The sequence below is a fragment of the Podarcis vaucheri genome (genome assembly GCF_965113315.1).
Source record: "Podarcis vaucheri genome assembly, chromosome: 1".
In the NCBI taxonomy this organism is placed as follows: domain Eukaryota; kingdom Metazoa; phylum Chordata; class Lepidosauria; order Squamata; family Lacertidae; genus Podarcis; species Podarcis vaucheri.
This window is the reverse complement of record NC_138759.1, coordinates 122,019,904-122,043,385: the sequence shown is the minus strand read 5'-3', so window position 1 is coordinate 122,043,385 and position 23,482 is coordinate 122,019,904. Positions and strand designations below refer to the sequence as shown.

General features: G+C 45.4%; 1 protein-coding gene across 2 annotated transcripts in view; it reads left to right on the top strand.

The window, feature by feature from the left end:
* CALCRL (calcitonin receptor like receptor) overlaps positions 1 to 22,205 on the top strand; it is a 96,177-nt gene extending 73,972 nt beyond the window's left edge. For both annotated transcript variants that reach the window (XM_082196763.1, XM_082196764.1), the window contains exons 9-13: positions 6,636 to 6,696; positions 6,817 to 6,883; positions 8,205 to 8,423; positions 11,125 to 11,166; positions 16,475 to 22,205. In XM_082196763.1, coding sequence (XP_082052889.1) covers positions 6,636 to 6,696; positions 6,817 to 6,883; positions 8,205 to 8,423; positions 11,125 to 11,166; positions 16,475 to 16,765 — 680 coding nt within the window. In that variant the 3' untranslated portion in view covers positions 16,766 to 22,205. The remainder of the gene's footprint in view (positions 1 to 6,635; positions 6,697 to 6,816; positions 6,884 to 8,204; positions 8,424 to 11,124; positions 11,167 to 16,474) is intronic.
* Positions 22,206 to 23,482: the final 1,277 nt, after the last annotated feature.

Here is a 23,482-nt window from a genome sequence, read left to right as displayed (position 1 = left end):
AACGGCCTCAGCCCTGTATACCTGAAGGAGAGTCTCCACCCCCATCGTTCAGCCCAGACACTGAGATCCAGCACCGAAGGCCTTCTGGCAGTTCCCTCACCGCAAGAAGTGAGGTTAGAGGGAACCTGACAGAGGGCCTTCTCGGTAGTGGCGCCCGCCCTGTGGAACGCCCTCCCTTCAGATGTGAAGGAAATAAGCAGCTATCCTATCTTTAAAAGACATCTGAAGGGACATCAGGGAAGTTTTTAATATTTAATGCTGTACTGTTTTTAACACTTGATTGGGAGCCGCCCAGAGTGGCTGGGGAAACTCAGCCAGATGGGCGGAGTAGAAATAATAAATTATTATTATTATGGGAGAAATATCAGTAATGGATCGGGAAGAAGTGTTTGGCAGAGGAAGGGACAGTGGCAACAACTCTCTCATCCAGGACATGGCTGAGATTTCAAAGGTGGAATTGAAGTCCAGGGGGAATTCCCGAAAGGTGGCGCTTTGTCCTGGATCTTAGGCAAGTCAAACTTTCAGGGTGTCCTGGTTTTTACTTTTTGAAATATGGCAATCTGTGCACCAGCTCTGTGTTCAAAGAGAGAAAGTCGGAAGTTGGTAGCCTTTCTGCTTTGCTCTCATAGCTAAGAAATAAAACCAGAGTCAACTTAGAATGTCAATCTTCTTTGCCCCTTTGTTTTAGTCTGGCGAAGAAACCTTTGCCGTGGCATTTAGGCAGCCATCTTTATCTTGGCTAAAAAAGACAGTGCACATTTAGCCTAATCAGGAAACAGCTCCTCTTTTGTGAAGAGAAAATAGTCTTCTATTGTGAAAAGGCATTCAGGGGTAATTATTCATTGTTTCTGATCTCCGAGGTGTTTATACAGGAATGAGTGTTTGTTTTCAAAGAAGTCTCGCCATTCCTATGGTAGGAGGTCGAACCAATTTCTATTTTTCCAGCAGTTCCTTTTGACCTGCTTTGTTCTCAGAGGAAAGCAAAAAAAAATATTGAGATGAAAAACCTGTTGCGGAGAACAGTATTGAAGACTGTAGGCTGAAATTTCTGAAGTTAATCCAGTTAGCTTTTTGGACTTTTCTGTTTAAAGAAAAATTAGACCCATGTGAACTGCCTTATCCCCGTGAGCATAAACACTGGGGAACTTGATCCACAAAAAGAGTCAAATTCAACTTGGATTTAAGATGGCTCCTGGTCCTATCACATGAGCTCTTTCGGTGACTCAGTGGCCTGTAGTGTACTAGTTGCTTATGCCCCTCCCTCTTTGAATTTTAGTTTATTTTTATTTTTTCTTATGGACCAAAACAGCTTCCTTTGCTTTTTACTCTCCCAGGCTGTTCCACCTTTTATCTGCTGTTCACACAGACAAACTAAGCAAACACCTCCTGCTCAAAACTGCATCATTGCAGCACTCTAGCAGGGAGTTGGCAGAAAGTATATCAGAAGCCCAGGGGCGTGGGTGGCGCTGTGGGTTAAACCACAGAGCCTAGGACTTGCCGATCAGAAGGTCGGCGGTTCGAATCCCCACGATGGGGTGAGCTCCCGTTGCTCAGTCCCTGCTCCTGCCAACCTAGCAGTTCGAAAGCACATCAAAGTGCAAGTAGATAAATAGGTACCGCTCCGGCAGGAAGGTAAACGGTGTTTCCATGCGCTGCTCTGGTTCACCAGAAGCGGCTTAGTCATGCTGGCCACTTGACCTGGAAGCTGTACGCCGGCTCCCTCGGCCAATAAAGTGAGATGAGCGCCGCAACCCCTGAGATGGTCACAACTGGACCTAATGGTCAGAGGTCCCTTTACCTTTACCTATACAGTATCAGAAGCCCAGCCTTTAAGGGACTTAGCAGGTTTGGTTATTCTTTACTTGGGATCTGGCTTTTAGTGTGTCAGGCTCTGACCTGTGGAACTCCCTGCCTCTGGAGAGATTCAACAGGAACTATCCGCTTTGGGGGGGGATGTTTAGACAAGCCTTTACAACAGAGCTTTCCAAACTTTTCATGTTGGCTACACGTTTTTTGTGACACAGCAATTCAATTTGACTAGCATACCGGAGGTTAAACTAACCCCTTTCCAGCCTCGGGAGGAGCACGGGGAGTGTTCATGCAACTCACCTTCACAGTGGAGCTGTGATGAGAATTTTAAGGTCTTAGATATGTTATAAATGTTCATAAATGTACCAAGCAAATATGTACATAAATATATAAACCACAAGTCTGAAACCCCCACAGAAAAAAGTATTGAACAAATTGACCTCAATCATTTCTCTGCAAGGTCAAAGTGGGAAACCTCCCCATTGTCTCTTTCCTCACAAATCCTGTCTTAAGGGCACATTTAAGATATGAATAGGGTGTGAGCCTGTGACCTGGCTCAGGAACTAAGTATTTATCATTACAAAAGACTGGCCAGGCTCCCCAGGCAATCCAATCAAGTGACCATTAAACAGGTAACCTGGCAGACAAAGCACTCAGATTTCTGCTGTAGACCGCCCTTTCTGTGATGTAGGTATGATGTTTCTGGGGGTGGTCTTGGACTCCAGGGAGGCAATTTAAATTGTCTATATAAGGGCAGGCGCACACTTGTTCTGAGTTCCTCCTCCTTTCCTGCGTGTGAGGGCAGCACCCTGTTGCAACAGATCAATAAAAATCAGGCTTACTTGGTGCTTTGCTCCTCAATATTCTCTGGTTGGCCTCTGTTATTTTCTCCTACCAATAGGGAACCTACATAAGGACTCTATGACTCTATATGGGCTCTTGGATACCCCATAAGGGGGGAAAGGGCAGCTTTTTGTTTACAATAAGAGCCAACACACTATGACAGGTTTGGAAAGTTCTGCTTTACGACATGCTTTTCCCCCTTTTAACTATTCAGTATTTATTGATATTTATTTCTGTTTCTATGGATCGTTCGTTGATTTTATCCTTACGTGCTGTACTCTACCTTGCTATATATTTTTTAATTATAAGTTTGTGAGTTAATAAAAACACAGCTCCTTCGGAAGCCATTTCCAGATCAGGAGATTTAATAGCAGTGACGGCTGGGAACGGCTAAGGGAGCTGGGCATGTTTAGCCTGGAGAAGAGGAGGTTAAGGGGTGATATGATAGCCATGTTCAAATATATAAAAGGATGTCATATAGAGGAGGGAGAAAGGTTGTTTTCTGCTGCTCCAGAGAAGCAGACACGGAGCAATGGATCCAAACTACAAGAAAGAAGATTCCACCTAAACATTAGGAAGAACATCCTGACAGTAAGAGCTGTTTGACAGTGGAATTTGCTGCCAAGGAGTGTGGTGGAGTCTCCTACTTTGGAGGTCTTTAAGCAGAGGCTTGACAACCATATGTCAGGAGTGCTCTGATGGTGTTTCCTGCTTGGCAGGGGGTTGGACTCGATGGCCCTTGTGGTCTCTTCCAACTCTATGATTCTATGATTCTATGATCTCTGGATTGAGCAGAACTATCTGACACCCTCGCTCCTGCCCCAGAGCGAGAACGTGGCTTGCTCTAAGCTGGATATTTTGGTCTTCATTCTTAAATGACTCTCTCCACCTTTAAGGCCCGAGGCTGCGAGGAATCGGATGAGGGTTCCATTATGTACCATCATAGCCCTTCAGAAAGAGTATCAGAGTATCCTCTGAGATTATCATACAATCCTCCTGGGACCCTTTTCCCCATGGACAAAAATGTCACCTTGGTCAAAGGAACAAACTCAAGGTCCTACCCCAGGCCAAATGCTAAAGATAATCTGAATATGATAAATGATGGTTTGGAGCCTCTGTTTTAAAGTACGTGGCACAGCATGGTGGGTAGCTTCCGAAAATCTATTTTTGTGCTCTTCGGAACCATGTGCCTTATTTTAATTTTAAAGCTTTTAATAACTAACATAGACATCCCTGGCAGCTTTGACTGATGCAAGCTCAGATACACAGACATTATAATGAGTCACTTTTAATTAGACTCCACAGGGATCAATCAGAGTTTGATTTATCGTCTAGAAGGTGTCAGTGTTAACATAAACAGTTTAATTTTAAATCATTCTTCATTTATAAACATGTATCTCACCTTACATTGGCATTATAGATTCGTTTTACTGATTAGAAGGGAACTGCAAGCTAAGTCTAAATAGCTAGTTCAGAATTTGGGGACTCAGCTGCACAGCTGCAAATAAAAGGTTTTAAGTGTGTTGTATAGTGCAATATACAAATGTGATACTAGATGGCGAAAGTGAGCTATGGAAATTCAATGTATTTTTTAAAACATTTTTTTTAAAAAAAAAAGCATTTTCACAGGTGGTTTTTATATCTGTGTAAGGATGCTTCAAGGGACGCAGGTAGCGCTGTGGGTTAAACCACAGAGCCTAGGACTTGCCGATCAGAAGGTCAGCGGTTCGAATCCCCGCAACGGAGTGAGCTCCTGTTGCTCGGTCCCTGCTCCTGCCCACCTAGCAGTTTGAAAGCACGTCAAAGTGCAAGTAGATAAATAGGTACCGCTCCGGCGGGAAGGTAAACGGTGTTTCCGTGCGCTGCTCTGGTTCGCCAGAAGTGGCTTAGTCATGCTGGCCACATGACCCGGAAGCTGTACACTAGCTCCCTCGCCCAATAAAGCGAGATGAGCGCCACAACCTCAGAGTCGGCCACCACCAGACCTAATGGTCAGGGGTCCCTTTACCTTTACCTTTAAGGATGCTTCATTGATGGAGCACTTACAATTCACCCTTTCCATCATTGCAGGGGTAGCAAAACTTGGTGCCAGCCCATTTGTAATTAGTTATCTTTTGTTTTGGGTAAACAAAACAAAACAAATCCATAAACACTGAGGAAGAAAGTTTGTCCGTGCTTTTCTTTCATGGGCTTCACTCCAGCAAAGCACTTAAAAGTTTGCCTAACTGCATGTGAAATCTGGGAAAATTCATGGGCTTAGCAATTGAATTTTCAATCTATCCTTCTGGCCATATTCAGGCTAAGATCACCAAGTAACTTAAACAGGCTTATTCAATCAAGTGAGGTTTATTAAATAAAAGAATCGGTTGTGCCAAAACTGGAGCTTGAACAAACAACATCTTTTCATTTCCCAAACAGAAATTGCTCTGCGGTTCTCTTGAAGAATTCCAGACGGGCAACTGCGGAGCAAAAGTAACAAAGAGTCCTATGACACCTTAAAGATTAACAGATTTATTGGGGGATGTGTTTTCATGGGATAGAGGCTGCTTTTGCCAGATGGTCACATATCCAGATTTCTTCCTGCATCTGATCAAGTGGGCACTAATCTACAGAATCTTGTCTCACAATAAATTTGTTTTTAGGGTGTTTTGGGACATTTTGTTCAAGGAAGTGCAAGTTTCTACGTGATCTTTTTTTTTTAATGTTGATTCCGCTGGCACGGAATAACATCAAGGTGAATTACGGTGTGGCATCGCTTGACTCGGCTCCTATCTGCCAAACAGACTTCCGTCTTGTTTTGAGGATAACACACTATTATCCTCACGGTAAAGATCTGGGAATGGAAGATCAGGTGGTCTTCAGGTTATAGCCAGAGCCCTTAGTTGAGCTGGAATTCAAAATAGGGACAGGTAATTTGCCCGCACACAGTTTGGTGCTCCCTCCAGTGTTTCTGTTTGCGTACGGCTTCAGAGAGTTCAGATTTGGTAGGCTCACCTTTAAATGTGAACGGAATCCTCGATCCCCAGTTGCTAAGAAGTCATTCATTTTCATGCAGAGCTAGGGTGCATAGCTGTCAACCGTCCTTTATTTGGCGGGAAACTCCCTTATCCCAGCGCTGTGTCCCACTGCTGTCCCTTATTGATGATGTCCCTTAAATTTCCCAGGTTTCAAAGGAAGCAGCTCCTCTCCCTCCCTCCCTGCTGGCCAGGGAGGAGGGAGGCTCCAATTGTGTTGCTTGGCTGCGTTGCTCACCCAATAAGGAGTCTAAGAACGACTGGGGGGTGGAGCTTGTATTCCTTGTGCTGAACAAATCAGCCGCGTTGCCTGGGGACTAGCCTTTGCTCAGCGCTTCCCAGCGGAGAGGAGACGGTGGTTTTCCTTGCTGCATCCCCTTTGCCGGGTTGCTGCGCTGGGCTTTCTGCCTTTGGCTCGGAGGGCTCAGAAGTTGAACCTACCTGTGCTATGAAAATCCCTTATTTTCAAGGCTGCTGGTCCCTTATTTTCAAATCTGCAAATTGACAGGTATGCTAGGGTGATCCAGGGCTTTTTTTCAGCCAGATCTCGGTTCCGGCACCTCTCAGGTGGTCATTCTAAGAGGACGAGGGAGGTGTTCATGGCAAGTTCTAGCACCTCTTTTCCCAGGCAAATAGCACTGGGATGATTTCCCCATTTTTGTGCACTTGCTTTGGATGGAAGTTCTATACTAACCCAGCCGCTCTTGTTCCTGTTGTCTTTCCTCTGGCCAACGTCTGCTTCCTCTCAGTTTTGCTGTCTGGCAGCTAAAGCTGAGGTCTTTTTGACAAGAAGGGAAATGAGGATGATCTCATTCTCTGGCCAATGGCTTGGGCCAGCCTGGACTTCCGTTGACCACAACCTTCTTCAGGGGAGAAGGTGACCTCTCAGCGGCCCTTATTCCTGTGGCAGCAGAGGAATCCTTGCTGCTTCTTTTTCCTAGTAACGAAGATCCCATTTTCTCTTCGCAGGATTCCCGCTCATTCCGGCCTGCATCCATGCTGTAGCAAGGACCCTATATTACAACGACAAGTAAGTCAAAACGCAATTCATCCTTCTATCTTTGGAACAAATCTCAAGAGCGCCTCTTATGAGAGAGAAGACAGATTCTTCTTCTTCCCTAATTCTGATTTCTTCTCTGCTCCCTTTCAGCTGCTGGATCAGTTCAGAGACTAATCTGTTGTACATCGTCCATGGTCCTATTTGCGCTGCTCTATTGGTATGAATTTTTAAAATATTGTATTTATTTTTTATTTTTAAAAAAATCCTGGTTTTATGTCTTGGCTTTCATGAGGACCAGTATGATTTCCTACTTAAAAGGGAGAAGGCCTTCAAGCAGGTGTTGGCAGCCTCAGTCCCAGGTGCTGAATTTGTCCTTCATCTGTCCCTTGGGACACATAAATCTGGCAAGATGAACCTGTTTAGATAGATGGAGACAATATTCCTTCTTCCCATGGGTTTACAGTCCAACTTCTTGCCTGAGTTTGGGATTTTTGGTTGTGATGATCCACACGCACCGTGTGTGTGTTTTTGTGTGTGTGTGTGTGTGTTGTTGTTGTTGTTGTTGTTGTTATTGTTGTTGTTGTATTTCTGCTAACTAGCTTCTCTGTAAGAATACTTGCTGAAAAGTTTCAGTGTTCTGGACAGTGGATGCAAAATGGCCTGCTTTTATATTTCATCAAATAATTTATTTTGATATTCACTGCAATTTTAATTGCCAAATAATTTTTATTTTTTAAAAAAAAATACTTATTAGACTGCAATTCTGCAGCTGCTTTGAGGCTGGCTGTCAGCACAAGTGCAAGAGGGGAAGATCAACAGTGGAACAGAGGCACCCTTGGGAAGTGGTGGACTCTCCTTCCATGGAGGTTCTTAAGCAGAGGTTGGATAGCCATCTGTCATGGATGCTTTCGCTGAGAGTCCTGCATTTCAGGGGGTTGGACTAGATGACCCTTGGGGTCCCTTCCAGCTCTGCAGCCCTATGATTCTATGATTCTATCATCCTCAGGCAGAATTATACTTATGCCACCAGAGGCCCATGTGTACCCAGAAATCTCCATCAACATAGATGTTCTGCTGTGTTCCACCAAACGCCAAAATGAGCTTGTGTGTGTGTGTCTACTACAGTAGCCAATAATCTTCCAATGCCCCTGAAATGCCCCCCCAAAATTGGCCCACAGTTATGGAAAATTCCCTACCACTACCGCCAGCATCCTGCCCTTGCTTCCATAAACTGGCAGAGCTGTGCATGCTGCGATTGTTCTGCCATGGAATTGCCTGCAATCCAATAGGATTTTCACAATGAGTTATGGAACCTCACCCCAGTGGCGTAGCGTGGGTTGTCAGCACCCGGGGCAAGGCAAGTAATTTGCGCCCCCTAACCCATGGATTTGTGCCCCCTAACCCGTGGATTTGCGCCCGGTGCGGCCGGCCCCCCCTGCACCCCCCACGCTACGCCACTGCCTCACCCAAAACAAGTGCATCGATACTGTATGACAAAATTTATCCATGTTAACACTGTCCTTCTCCTTCCCTTGTAGGTGAATCTTTTTTTCCTCTTGAACATTGTGCGTGTGTTGATCACCAAGCTAAAAGTCACCCACCAAGCGGAATCCAATCTCTACATGAAGGCTGTCAGAGCCACCCTCATTTTAGTGCCACTTCTGGGCATCGAATTTGTACTGTTTCCCTGGCGGCCCGTGGGCCCTATCGCCGAAGAGATTTATGACTATGTGATGCATATCCTTATACACTATCAGGTATCAAATCTGCATGTGGAGTTTGCGCTTGGGGGTACAGGAATGTCAAAAAAGAAAAGAAAAAAGGAGTGATGATCAATAACTGATCCAAATGCCCCTTGCGAGCCTTGTCAGATGCATTCCAATTTTTTGTTTTGTTTAAGCACTGTGGATAAGGTGGCGCTGTGGTGTAAACCACTGAGCCTAGGGCTTCCTGGTTGGAAGGTCGGCGGTTCGAATCCCAGTGATGGGGTGAGCTCCCGTTGCTCGGCCCCAGCTCCTGCCAATTTAGCAGTTCGAAAGCACGTCAAAGTGCAAGTAGATAAATAGGTACCACTCCAGCAGGAAGGTAAACGGTGTTTCCGTGTGCTGCTCTGGTTTTGCCATGCTGGCCACATGACCCGGAAAAACTGTCTGAGGACAAACGTCGGCTCCCTCAGCCAATAAAGCGAGATGAGCGCCGCAACCCCAGAGTCGTAAGCGACTGGACTTAACTGTCAGGGGTCCTTTACCCTTACTTTTAAGCACTGTTGATATATGCAGTATATAACGCGGGTAGTGCTGTGATCTAAACCACTGAGCCTCTTGGGCTTGCCGATCAGAAGGTCAGCAGTTCGAATCCCCATGACGGGGTGAGCTCCCGCTGCTCTGTCCCAGCTTCTGCTAACCCAAGCAGTTCAAAAGCACACCAGTGCAAGTAGATAAATAGGTACCGCTTTGGCAGGAAGGTAAATGGTGTTCCCATGCGCTCTGGCTTCCGTCACGGTACCCCATTGAGCCAGAAGCAGTTTGGTCATGCTGGCCACATGACCCGGAAAGCTGCCTGTGGACAAACGCCCTTGGCCTGAAAGCAAGGTGAGCGCCAGAACCCCATAGTCGCCTTTGACTGGACTTAACTGTCCAGGGGTCCTTTACATTTTTAACCTTTACTTTATACAAAGCTGATTCACAAGGATTGGGGAGGGGAGCAGACAGTTGTTCCAACATTTTCTTCCTCTAAGAAATGTGTCCTCCACTTTTCACAGTTTTGCAAGGCAGAAGAAATTGAGCGGCTGTGTTTGTATAGCCTCGAGACATACCGTAAATTTTGCTCTATAACACGCAGGTTTTTTCTCCTAAAAAGTAAGGGGAAATGTCTGTGCGTGTTATTGAGTGAATGTGTGGTCCCTGGAGCTGACTCGCCGGAGCGCAGGGGCAAAAATAGGCAAAAATCAGGCAAAAATAAGATCGGGCGGGCGGAGGGAAGGCAGAAGCTGCTGCTTTCCTGCATTCTGCCTCAGGGTCTTACTGCCCACACGCTTCTGTTGCTGCGTTTGCTCAAACTCAACAAAGAGCAGGGAATCCCCTGCCCTCCTGGCAAGCAAAGGGTTAAGGAAAGGATCGAGTCCTTCCTTCTAATTCTTTCCTAGTCACACTGCATGCAGGCTCCAGCCCACCACCTCCTCCTCTCCGTGCTCTAGGGACTCGCAGGCAGCCGAAAAACATGCAGGTGGGAGAGAGAGAGAGAGAGAGGGCTGGCTTGGGGGGGGACTTTTGCCTTCCTTTCCTCCCCCCACCCCACCCCGTTAAACCCCTCCCCTGCATTCTTAGCCAGCTGCTTCTCCACACACCCCTCTTGTGCTCCTTGTCCCTTCTGTGTTTTTCCTTCCCTCCCCATTTAAAATGTGGTGACAAAGCACAGATCCACATGGATCCTCAGGATTTTTGATTGGGTCACCCCAAATTCACCATCAGATCACATAGCATGTCCATGGCTACATCTTGCTCCAAAAAAATCACGCACCCACTGTTGCCTAGGGTCGCAGTGGTGCAAAAATGTGGTTACAAAGCATGGATCCACATGGATCCTCAGGATTTTTGCATTGGGCTACTCCAAACTCACTGTCAGATCACATGTCTGTGGCCACAGCATGAACCACAAAAATCATACATCCACTGTTCCATTTAGAATATTTTTTTTCTTGTTTTCCTCCTCTAAAAACTACGTGCGTGTTATGGTCTGGTGCGTGTTATAGAGTGAAAAATACGGTACTTCCCTCTACCCTGCATTTAGGCCCTGACGTTCCTGAAAATTAGCTCTTTTCAGCTCTTTACCAGTTGCTGCGTTGGCACCTTTTTCTTTTTTTAAAGGACCTCCTTCTTCATAACCAGATTTGTCTGTTTGATGGTGTTTCCAGCATTCGCCAACTGGGTGAGCTCCAGATGTTTAGGACTACAACTCCACTCAGCCCAAGTCAGAATGAAGTTAGCAAAGGCTGGTGTTGGCAAGAGAAAAATATTCAGAGTGAGGACCTCACTAGAAAAAAGAAGAGCAATCCCCCCTTTTTAAAAAATAAAATAAAATACACATTTATTCAAAAGTTACAATACAGCTTTTTCCACTGTCATAATATCACAGAATGATCACTCCAAACTTCAATCCCTCATCACTGTCATGTTGGCTTACCAAATACCCTCAGTAGGAACCCAACTACCGATCTGGTTTGCTAGACGTTTCCACTTAATATATTCCCTGCACAGACACCTCTGGTGGCATTAAAATAGTCTGTTCTTCAGTAAAAGAGAATGGCACCAACATTGCAGAAAATCAGAGCTCAAAGCAGCCGAGAACCAGTGCAAGAAAATGTGTGCCTCTGAGTTTCTGAATCACCCTTACTTGCATCTGAATTTTATTAAGTGCATTTGTCTCATCAGATTTACAGCTTCTTGTTTTGTTCCACAGGGCTTGTTGGTGGCAACCATTTTCTGCTTTTTTAATGGCGAGGTACAGTAACTGATTTCTTTACTTTTACGAATGAAGGTTCTTTCATATCATGATACATTTGTGTGAAATGCTCGTTGGTCCTTGCTTCCATTTTCCACCACAAAGCTGAGGAGAAACATTTCTTCTAGCCCTGTGAACTCTCTGTACATGGTTTTTTCCCATACTATTTGGTACCATTGGTCCGTGCTTACTCCTGACAGGTCTCTCCAGTGTCTGGTTATGGTGTTTCTGGCTGCTGAAAGTAGGTGGGTTATGAGTTATTTGTGGTGTAAATGGGCATTATTGTCTTGGAAGATGTTTAGTAGGGCCAATTCTGGGGTGATTTCTAATACTTGTAACCAATAAACTGAAACTGACACAGGGACAAATAGAAGAAGACGCCTTCAGCCAGGTATGGCTCCCTTTTATCACATACACAGCCGAACAAGACAATGACAATAATCCACCAACAGCATACAAATCAATATGGCTAACCTGATCCAAAACACCCACCCACCCCACTCACACACGAAAACAAAGATCACCACAGCCAACCACAAACAGACAACCACACCCTGGGCCAACCCCAACCTCTCTCACCACCACAAGTGAACAGCACAAGCAACTCTGACACCAAACCCTACATATATTAAGTATACAGTGGTACATTGGGTTAAGTACTTAATTTGTTCCAGAGGTCCGTTCTTAATCTGAAACTGTTCTTAACTTGAAGCACCACTTTAGCTAATGGGGCCTCCTGCTGCCGCCGCACCACCGGACCACAATTTCTGTTCTCACACTGAAGCAAAGTTCTTAACCTGAAGCACTATTTCTGGGTTAGCGGAGTGTGTAACCTGAAGCGTATGTAACCTGAAGCGTATGTAACCTGAGGTACCACTGTAATAGAAACACCGCCACCCAACCCCACCCATCTCCCCCCTTCCCCCTTCTTCTTCCTAATGTCTCAACAAATGAAATGGATCTGTAAAAAATGGAGGAAAAAAGAGAGATAGAGACATTTCACATACCGTACCTTTTGTAAACTAAGAAAATCTTTAATAAAAATACATTTTTTAAAAAAACACTCTGTGTACATGGTGAGCTGCTATGCACAAAAGACTCAAAATGTGGGACAGCTTCCACATAGCTGGGTTTTGATCAGCTCCCACAGTGGCCATTTCTTCATGTAACTCACAAACTACCGTATTTTTTGCTCTATAAGACTCACTTTTTCCCTCCTAAAAAGTAAAGGGAAATGTGTGTGCGTCTTATGGAGCGAATGTAGGCTGCACAGCTATCACAGAAGCTAGGACAGCAAGAGGGAGTGCTGCTTTCACTCCGCAGTGATCCCTCTTGCTGTTCTGGCTTCTGAGATTCAGAATATTTTTTTTCTTGTTTTCCTCCTCCAAAAACTAGGTGTGTCTTGTGGTCTGGTGCGTCTTATAGAGCAAAAAATACGGTACTTTGTCCTCCTGTGCAAGCTAGGGTTATCGGTCTCCTTTAGTCATTTGCTACAGAAAACGGATGTTGGGATGAGATGGAAAATCCCTCTTGAAGAAGGAAATACACTTCCGTACCATTCAGTACTGGATTGACAGAGGAGTGGTAATACCACTGAGAATCTGTTACCAATAAATGGATTCCTGGAATTATGTGGCTCAAATTCTAAGTTAATTTAAGGACGTTTGTGGAAGGAAAGTTTCCCTTCCTCTGAGACCAGCAGCTACTTACCCACACCCCCAAAAAAACCCTTTCTAGTGGGGGGGAGTGTCAGGGGCCCATTTGGGATGGGATGCAGGGAACGGAAGGGGTGGGAAAGTGATGGGAAACTTTCCTCCCATGGACTTCCTTAAATTATATTGAAACCCCAGTTTATATAAGCGGCTGTGGAAACACACGGATATTTCTGTTTCCTCCCGTATGATGAATGTGCAGCAATGCACCGCTTCTGCCTCACCGAGAACGGGGGGGGGGGGAGGATAGCAACTGAAGCATCTCCCCATAAAAAAGAGAAGCCAAAAGAGGACACGGTTGTGCGTACAATTTGCACGTGCAATTTGCATGATGTGCAAATTTAGACATCACAACGATCTTTTAAACAGAATTCCAGTACATCCCACCATAGTAGGGAAGACCATGAGCAAGCTGACTGGTGTGACAAGTGAATCTGCTTCTCACAACAGCTTCAAGCTCCCTCCTGTGTGGTGTAGTGGCTAAGAGCGGCAGTCTCGTAATCTGGTGAACCGGGTTCGCGTCTCTGCTCCTCCACATGCAGCTGCTGGGTGACCTTGGGCCAGTCACACTTCTTTGAAGTCTCTCAGCCCCACTCACTTCACAGAGTGTTTGTTGTGGGGGAGGAAGGGAAAGGAGAATGTTAGCCGCTTTGAGACTCCTTCGGGTAGTGATAAAGTGGGATATCAAATCCAAACTCTTCTTCTTCTTCTTCCTGCTCCTCCTTACTATGGTTGTTTATCTTTAAACCCAACTCAGACAGCAAAACCCTTCAAACAGAGGGCAACTCTAAACAGAAGACTGACAGCCTTTCAAATAGATGGTGGCCCTCTATGAAGTGGGGTACAAGGCCACTCTAAATGGGGATGGTATTATAATACTAGGGTAGGGTTGCCATATTTCAAAAAGTAAAAACCAGGGCACCCCGAAAGCTGTTGGGTTTTTTCCTTTTTTTAATAAAAATGCCAAAAAAACCCACAATTTTTCGATCAACTTGCCTAAATACAGGACGAAGCGCCACCTTTGAAATCCCAGTAATGTCTGGGGAAATCCAGACTTATGGCATTGTTCGGAAGCTGATTACTTTTTAGCATCATTCTGCACACATAGCACAACATGATGACATTCAATCTTTCTCTTTTTTTAGTGGGTATTTATTTATGGTTAATGAGTTTTCCAAAAATTGCACATAAAATTCCAATACACATTATAATAAAATTTATTTTTTCTTTTTAACTTCCCAACCCATTTTCTGTGATGTTATTCTTATCCCCTCTTTGCTGCACCTCATCTTCCCTTTTTTTTCATCATTATCATGACACAATAATCTCACATTCTTTCTGTTGCTCGTAGCTCGAAGCCTGGTCGCGGGTTCTTCATATTGTAATATTTCTTCAAATAATCCGAAAAGGGATTCCATTCTCCCCACACACAAACACCTCCCAAAAAACCCAGCCATCATTAAATTACAGTGGTGCCTCGCAAGACGAAAAGAATCCGTTCTGTGATTCTCTTCGTCTAGCGGTTTTTTCGTCTTGCGAAGCAAGCCCATTGACGGATTAGCGGATTAGCGCTATTAGCGGCTTTTAGCGGCTTTTAGTGGCTTATCGGCCTATCGGATCAGCTGATAAGCGGCTTAGCGGCTTAGAAAAAGGGGGGAAGGGGAAAAAACCCGCAGGAACTCGCAAGACATTGTCATCTTGCGAAGCAAGCCCATAGGAGATTCGTTTTGCGAAGCACCTCCAAAACGGAAAACTCTTTCGTCTAGCGAGTTTTCCGTCTTGCGAGGCATTCGTCTTGCGGGGCACCACTGTATTTTATTTTAGCTTTGCTGATTCAACATAGCCCTTTACTTTCCTTATCCGTTCTTATTTAGTGGGAACTTCTTCATCTTTCCATTTCTGAGCATAAGGTATCCTAGCTGCTATCGCGTCCAATATTTGACAAAGCAGATTCAGTAACCTTCCACTCCCGATGTCAATGGTTCTTTGAGGGGATGGGTTCTGCATACCTTTTGCCAAGGCTGCTGGTAAACTCCGCTTCCTGTTGCACAGGTGGCCTCCCATATTGTATAAACGGAAACTATTGTAAAACAGAACATCCTTCCATAGTCCTTCTACAAACAAACGCAAGCCTCGTGTGCCTTCATCTGTTTTATCCCATGTATTTTTAAACAAGGTAGGAAAGCAGACAGAGCTCTATTCAGGAAGCGGCGTTTCCATCAACGCCACAAAAATGTGAATCACGTTTGCTGATTGAAAACTCTTGCCAGATTATGCAGATGCATAACGTTTAGGATGCTACAGTGCTTTAAACCATGCTGAACATCTCACGTTGGTCAACGTGTTTGGGGGATATTTATTGTTTCCAATTGTACAGAGGCCACCAGGCAATCTCCCACCCAGGGGTCACCAGGTCCATGCCTACTTAATTTCAGAAACTAAACCAGAGGGTTTCAAACTTTTCGAGTCCACGGCTCCCTTGACCAACAGCATTCTTCGTGTGGCTCCCCTTGAATCAGTTCATGAGGAAGGATTCCACCATTGTGTCTGTTGCTGTTCACACTGAGGTGGAGGAATAAATAAAAAATTGTCCAGTAGCACCTTAGAGACCAATTTAAGGTCCTACTGGACAAATTTTTATTTATTTTGACTGTGTCAGACCAACACGGTTACCTACCTGAATTGAGGAGGTGGGAGAGCCAGTCCATGGAATCAGTGCCTCCAGTCCTTGAGCCCCTGTGTAATTCGAATATATAACCTATTCAAAATTAGGAGCATAAGGTGAAGACAGTGCCAGATTATTTGCTGGGGGAGGGGGCTCCATGGGGCGAGGAAAGCAAATGTGTGCCATTTTCTATGTTTCGATTTCTGGGAATGGAGTTGAGAGATGACCTAACCTGGGGAGAAAACAGCAAAGACCTGATGAAGAGAGCACAGCAGAGGTTATATTTTCTGAGAATCCTCCAGAAAAATAAAGGACTCAAAGGACTGTTAATGGCATTTTACCATTGTACTGTTGAGAGTACAATGGTCTCAAAGGACTGTTAATGGCATTTTACCATTGTACTGTTGAGAGTGTATTAACTTATGTGTGGTTTGGGAGCTGAACGGTCAGGGGAAAAACAATGCTGTCCAGGGTTGTCAAGACTGCAGAGAGAATAAGTGGGTGCTCTCTTCCCACCTTGGATCAAATCTATGCTGCCAGGTGCCATAAGAAAGCTGCAGAGATAGCACAGGTTAGTGCACACCCCGGAAATGATCTCTTTCAGCTTCTGCCTTCTGGAAGAAGGTGCAGGGTTATAAAGACTAGGACTAGCCGCCTGAGAAACAGTTTCTATTCAAATGCGATTTTGGTTTTAAATGCAGTGTCTCTATGGGAGTATATTGTATTTAATTATGGGGTATCAGAGTTTTTAGGGGGCTAACTAGGCTGGGATAGCAGGCTTGTTGGTTTCTGAATGTCTGATGTAGATTTTCAATTTCGTTGTTCCGTATGGGACAATGACAATAAAGATTATCGTATCGTATTTCTGATATGGCACCTGAGGCAGCCATCTTTGTCAACCTGTTCTCTGCCCCCTTCTTCCCTGAAATAGGTCCAGTCTGTTCTGAGGAGACACTGGAAGCAACACAGGATCCAGCTTGGGCACAGCTTTTCTCACTCAGATGCCCTTCGCTCGGCTTCCTACACAGCCTCCTCCATCGTCGATGGTCAAAGCTTCAGCTACAATCGTGAGTGCTTCCTACACAACCCACCTTCCTACACAGCCTCCACGATGGTCGATAGTCAAAGCTACAATAGCGAGTGCAACTGGGAACATACGAACGGGAAAAGCATTTACGACACGGAAAACGTTGTTTTTAAAGCCGAAAAGCTGTACGGCTGATTAGCAAGGACTCTTTATTCCCACCCTCACGATATTTTGAGTGGATGACTCCAGGAGCCAACAAGACAGTCCCACCCACCCACCCACCCACACTTTTTTGGTCAGTCTTTGAACTCGGTTACTCTTGAAGGATGTGACGGATTTTAATTTCTTTCTCACATGTGCTCATGCCTTGGCATATCTCAGCATGTGAGTGCTTGCTCTTTGTTTGTACACTGGAGCTGGTCTTGCCCACCAACTGAAGTTTCATGCTCTGACCTCTGGATGCCCAACCTTCGGAGAAATACTGGCTGAAGTTTTCATGGGGATCAATCAAGCTCTAGATCGACATATGTGTTTTGTACATATAGATATGTGTCGGGATAGATATGTGTTGCCTCTTCAGCTTCTACCGTGTAGACAAAGTGGGCAATTCTTTTGTATGACGGGAATCAAGGGAAGTTTCGGTTTATTTTCAGCGGTTTTGTATCATGACTGGGGGTTGTCCAAGAGAGGTCGTTTTGTATGCTCAGAAGAACTTGTAAATGCTGTATTTATCATGTCGTTTCGTCTTAAGTGCAGCCAACAGAGCAACCTAATTAAGTATTGGAAAGGATGCGATGATTGTAAAGTATTCTACGTGTTGTCTGTGCAACATTTAACTCTGACAAAGATAGGTATAAATCTGCAGTATAGACAATGGCTCTGATTTGATTGGCGTTAATCAGTGACTAATCTGCTCCATTGGCTTCAATGGGACATGCTACCCTTACTTGAGATTGAGGCCCATGGAATGAGATGTGCACAGCTCCTGGGTATATATGAACAGGATTGGGCCATTAGTCACAACTTGCTTTCTCTGACCCAATGATTTATCTTGTATTGATCACTATTTTAAATGGAGGGAGTCGCAAAGGCATGAGGAATCTTTGAGCCTGAATGCTATGCTATGCTTCTTTATCTTTTCATTCAGCTCTTCTGAGGAATTTCTCCATGGAGCTTCCCTTTCCTTTTTGCAGAAGGATCTGTTTTTGAATGTGCACAAAGTGAAATGAATGCTTGGACCGTAGTTCCGTGTGCTCCTTGGTGCACATTGTCAAATGGCATACCTGAAGTTTGCACTAGAGACAGTAGCAGGTTTGTATTTCGTAAGAAGAAGAATATCAGGCACTTAAACTCACATCCTGTGATGCACAATGCAATGCAATGCAATGCAACGCAATACAACGAATCGTTTCCAGCTGGTTTGTCTCCTGGGTCCTAGATGTTTCAGCCAAAGCAGATTTGTATGTACTGCAGCTGCTCACTCTTCTTGTGGTACAGAAACCCGGCTGACTATATACTGATGGGAAAGGCAATGATCAGAGAATGAGTTGGCCATAGCTAAGTTGGCTCTTCAGAATGCAATAGTGGAGATGGGTACAGGAGCCCTGACCCCATTCATGAGTTGACTCAGGTATCATCTTTGCTAAGCTTATGGACCCATGAATCTGCACTGGCAGTAGCGCTGACAGCAATTTGATATAGAAGGCATAGGACAGGGATTAGAGCTGGGCAATATCTGTTTTTCAGCATCATGGTATATTGCCAGTCAAACGTTGCGATAGACCAAGCTATCACAATGTTTGAAATAAGGATGGAACCACCCGTATTTTTCGCTCTATAGGACGCACTTTTTTCCCTCCAAAAATGAAGGGGAAATGTGTGCGTGTCCTATGGAGCGAATGCAGGCTCCTTGGCTTCAGCGATAGCAACATGAAGCCTCCAAAGCATTCTGGGGACTTCGCGTTGCTTTCGCTGAAGCCTGGAGAGTGAGAGGGATCGGCGCGCACCGACCCCTCTCGCTCTCCAGGCTTCAGGAATAGCCGCCTGAAGCCTTCGGAGCGCAGCGCAAGTTCCCACTGCGCTCCGCAGGCTTCAGGTTCCTTTTGCTGAAGCCGGGAGAGCAAGACTCTCCCGGCTTCAGCAGAGAGGGAGAGCTGCGCAGCGCCCCTTCAGCCAAGCGGGAGGAGAAATGGAAGGGGCTCCGTTTCGCCTGCCGCTTCACTGAAGGACCGCTGAGCAGAGAGGGGGAGAATTTTTTTCCCTTGTTCTCCCCCTCTAAAACAAGGTGTGTCCTATGGTCAGGTGTGTCCTATAGAGCGAAAAATACGGTGTATAGAGGTGAACCATAGAGCTGGGCAGTATTTGGTTTTCAGCTTCGTGATACATCACCCCCTAAACATTGTGATAAACTGATCTATCGCAATGTCTGAAATGAAGATGGAGCTGTTTTTTAAACGTGGTGATGTATCACCAGCGAAACATCGCGATGTACTGATATATCACGATGTCTAGGTATGCAGAGGTGTTGACCGGCCTCACGGTTCTCCCTACATTGTGATCTTTTGCGTAGCGTGTACACATCATGATTTGCAATGTATTGCCAGGTCAAAAACTATGAAGACGATCTCGTGATATGGACTTTGAACTGGACTTCAAATTGCTATATTGCCCAGCCCTAATGGGGATGAGCAGGGATAGTTTTCTAGAACAAGAGGTGCTGGAAAGCCTCCCTTGTTCTCTTATAATGGCAATGGCACCCACCTGAGAGGTGTCGGAATCGAGTTCCGGTGAGTTCCGGCTGGAAAAAAAGCCCTGGGGATGAGGAACCTGCGGCCCCTCAGACGTTGCTGGACTGCAACTCCTCTCATTCCATGTATACCCCCTAAAGTACTTAAATCCAGCAGAAGTCAGTGGGGTGCAATGTAGCTTAACTGCATGCAGGAAAACCTTCTGGGAGACTTAGCCTCTTGAGGTCTGCAAGTAAGTGCGATATTCTTGTTTCTCACGCCTTTCCCAAACTTTATTCTGCTGTCTCCACTTACACTGAGAAGGGCTTTACTCTGTGGATAATACCACTGGTGCATTTTAAAATGATGAGGTATTTTTATTTTTATTTTAAATCGTGTATATTGACTAGCCGGAAAAAGCTACGAGAGCACATGGACGCAGGTGAAATAAATTCCCCAAAAGACTTAGGAACAAAGAAAATGGGCATGCGGGGGGGGGGGACACAACAGTTTCTTTAAAATAAATAAATAATATATGGCTTATTTAATGTGGGGAAAAAATGATAACTGTCTAGTCACTGCTACTGGTGATGGAACAGTCTCATACCAATGTGGTTCTGACTTCTTATGAAAGGACTGGCAAGGAGGGAAATGAAGCCCCTTTGTCTTTCTCAGAACAACATCTGCCTATAAATGCCACGGTGCAATGTGAAGTGTTCAATTTCCTCATTTTTTTTTCAAGGCTGCACATTAATTGTCATTTAACCGGCTTCAGTAGGCAGCTAATTTTGTGAGACGTTACTATGCTTTTGAGGCTTGAAAAAGCTTTGAATGGTTGTCGTCACAGTCGCATAATCATATTCAGATGCTTTAGGGAAAGCTCGGCGAATTCTTGTTATTTTGTTATTTAGGATGGCATTTGACGGAGTGATGAAATGTATTGAAGCGGCTGTGTGGTGTTACAAAATTAAAGTCGTTGGGTTCTTGGAGCCATTCCTGTCATTTGAAAAAACATGGATTTATTCAGGATTGTGTGTTGCCTGTGATTCCATGGCAGTAAAGTCTACAGCAGCCTTTCTCAACCTGTGGGTCCCCAGATGTTGTTGGACTACAACTCCCATCACCCCTAGCTAGCAAGGCCAGAGCTCAGGGATGATGGGAGTTGTAGTCCAACAACGTCTGGGGACCCACAGGTTGTGAGCGCTGGTCTACAGGATTCATGTTCCTAAGAATATCTTCTTTTTAGAGTTATAAAAAAATGGTTAAAAATGTGTGTTCCGGTCTCAGAATCCAGAGGTCGGAGGGAAATCTTCCACAGAAAGATCCTTCCGGTCCCTTTGGGTACCTCCTCCTCTCCGTGACTAAATTATGCAAATATATTCTGTTTTATATAGGTCACAGCATTCAGATTTTGGGTGTCAAGGAGTTTTTAAATCTAATTAGCTGACAGTGCTGTACTTACAGTGTGTCATCTGGAAACACATCTGGGCCTAAAGTTGCACAATAAACATGTTTTAATTCTATTAGACGCATCTTTCTTGGAGAGATGACACACAGATTTGCCCTACCCACGGTGTCACTGAAGGACACATGTTTATTTTACAATTTTCTTTTCTGTGGAGCTTGTTCATGGGTGTGGTACCTCAGGGTCCAACCCTTCCTTTTCAAAAGCCATGCAAGGAGAGCTTTGAAATGTCATTTTGTCTGTAGATTTTAATCTAGCAGGCTGCTGCATTGGCCCAAATCTGAGGAAAAGCCAGAATCGTTTCATTGCATCCAAGGCCAAGCTGAGGGTCTGGGGACATGCTGTGATTTTCTTTTGTAAGCAGGGCAAGAAGGCTCTGTATATGCAGTGTGGAATCGGGAATTCTTCCAAAGAAGACAATGGAAAGCCCCGGAAACACAGAACTTTGGATTGTGGCCATACTTGCCATGATGTACCTCAATAACAGCCATTCCTTTCTTTATTTATAAGTAACTCCACCTCTGCTCCCCTCCCCCCTAAGAAAGAATTCTAAATTTCTTTGAGACCCACATATCATTTCCGTACACTGGCCTGGATGTTAGGTCATTGTAACTTGAGTGCTACGACGCTATCAGCTGAGGCCTTTATCAAACCTGCGTGGACATTACGTGATCCAGCCATCACTTGTGGATTCTCAGGTGACTACAGTCGTACCTTGGAAGTCGAATGGAATCTGTTCCGGAAGTCCGTTCGACTTCCAAAACATTCAGAAACCAAAGCATGGCTTCTGGTTGGCTGAAGGAAGCTCCTGCAGCCAATCAGAAGCCACGGAAGCCCCGTCGGACGTTCAGGTTCCATAAGAACATTTGCAAACCGGAACAATCACTTCTGGGTTCTTCGGCGTTCGGGAGCCAAAATGTCCGAGTTCCAGGATGTTCGGGATCCAAGGTACGACTGTATATGAGCTCTCTGTTTGGAAATATATTGCAACTGAGTAGATATTGGGTGATAAGAAAGTTCTCTCTGTGGCGATTAATCGGTGATAGTTCATTGAGACATGCAGATTGTTGTTTGATGTTCCAGCCATGGGACAACCATGCCTGTAGGAGCCAGCCCTTAGTGGCTTGAACCCAGGGTTATTCCTCACCTGCAGGGCGTTCTTGCATGGATGGTGTATCCTCTTATAAATGTGGTTAGTAAACTAGCATCTTGGAATAATGGCACTTTTTGAAGGTGGTTCAACATTCTTTGACAGTCATCATTTTAGTAACTAAGAAGTCAAGAAAGGAAATTTTAAAAAAAGTATTTCGCCTTACATCTGGTATCTAATAACAACGGATGTCTAAATTTTAGTGTTACTAGATATTTCTTCAAATGAATGAATATCCGTTTTATTTTTTCCTTCTGCTGCTGACGCGTTCAGTTAATAAAATGTCAGAAACTACTATTTGCGTGTGATCCTTAAAAGATTCTTAGTTGCTCTCCTTCAACACCAAGGTGAACACACACTTCAATCTCTCCCTGCCCTTCAGGGACTTTCATTGCATTTCTGGTCTCTTGGAGTTTGCACATTTTTTCCAATGCATGGTCAATCAGCAACATCCAAGACTGAGTCATGTTAATAGATAATTTACAAGGGCAGGGTTAGCCCCAGATTTAGGATGGAGCACCTGCATCGGTGCCTCTGCAGCAGGGAGAAACCATGGACCAGAAACTCAAAAAGGTTGCTTTTTGTCACCTTTCGCACTCTGCCAGTGACTTCCTCCGTGACCACTGGGGTTGGGTTGCTCTGTTCCCTCCTCTGTCGGTCCATCTGCCTGCTTGCTTGCCTGCCTGCCTTCCTCCCTCCACTCGCGGCTTTCCCTTCTGACTCCTTTCTCCCTCCCTTCCTTTTTCCTCCTTCTGCAACTCTTGCCCAATATCTCCACCTTCCTTCCCTCTAAGAAGAAGAGTTTGGATTTGATATCCCGCTTTATCACTACCCCGAAGGAGTCTCAAAGCGGCTAACATTCTCCTTTTCCCTTCCTCCCCCACAACAAACACTCTATGAGGTGAGTGAGGCTGAGAGACTTCAGAGAAGTGTGACAGGCCCAAGGTCACCCAGCAGCTGCATGTGGAGGAGCGGGGAAGCGAACCCGGTTCACCAGATTACGAGTCCACTGCTCTTAACCACTACACCACACTGGCTCTCTAAGACCCACTGGGTGCTTCGCTCACACTTCTAATAGTGCTGACGGCCAACTAGGGATGGGAGTCGGGAGGGTTACTGCAACGGCCCACACCAGGGACCAGATTCCTCCACCCAGGGGGGTAGGAAGTGCAGTGCGGGAGGAGCGGTTCACCCTGGGTATCACCCTGACAGGGGGTGACAAAATGGCGGGCGGCACTCACTGCGGGGCCTGCAGCATGCCCAAGTCATGCCTTTTAGCACCCGCAGGCTCCACACTGTCCGCCTGCTGCCTCCCCCCAGCTGTAGGACAGCTGAGGCACCGTGCGCCCCATCCCTTCCCTCTCTAAGGGCACTGCGCCCATCCCGTCCCATCCCTATGGGCTCCAAGTGCCCCATTCTGTCCCTATGGGCGGTTCGCCCCGCGTGCCGGAGAGGCTATCTCCACCACTGCCTCCATCGAGATGCCCAGAAAAGCCTGCGTGCCTCACCCAGTAATAATAATAATAATAATAATAATAATAATTTATTTATACCCTGCCCATCTGGCTGGG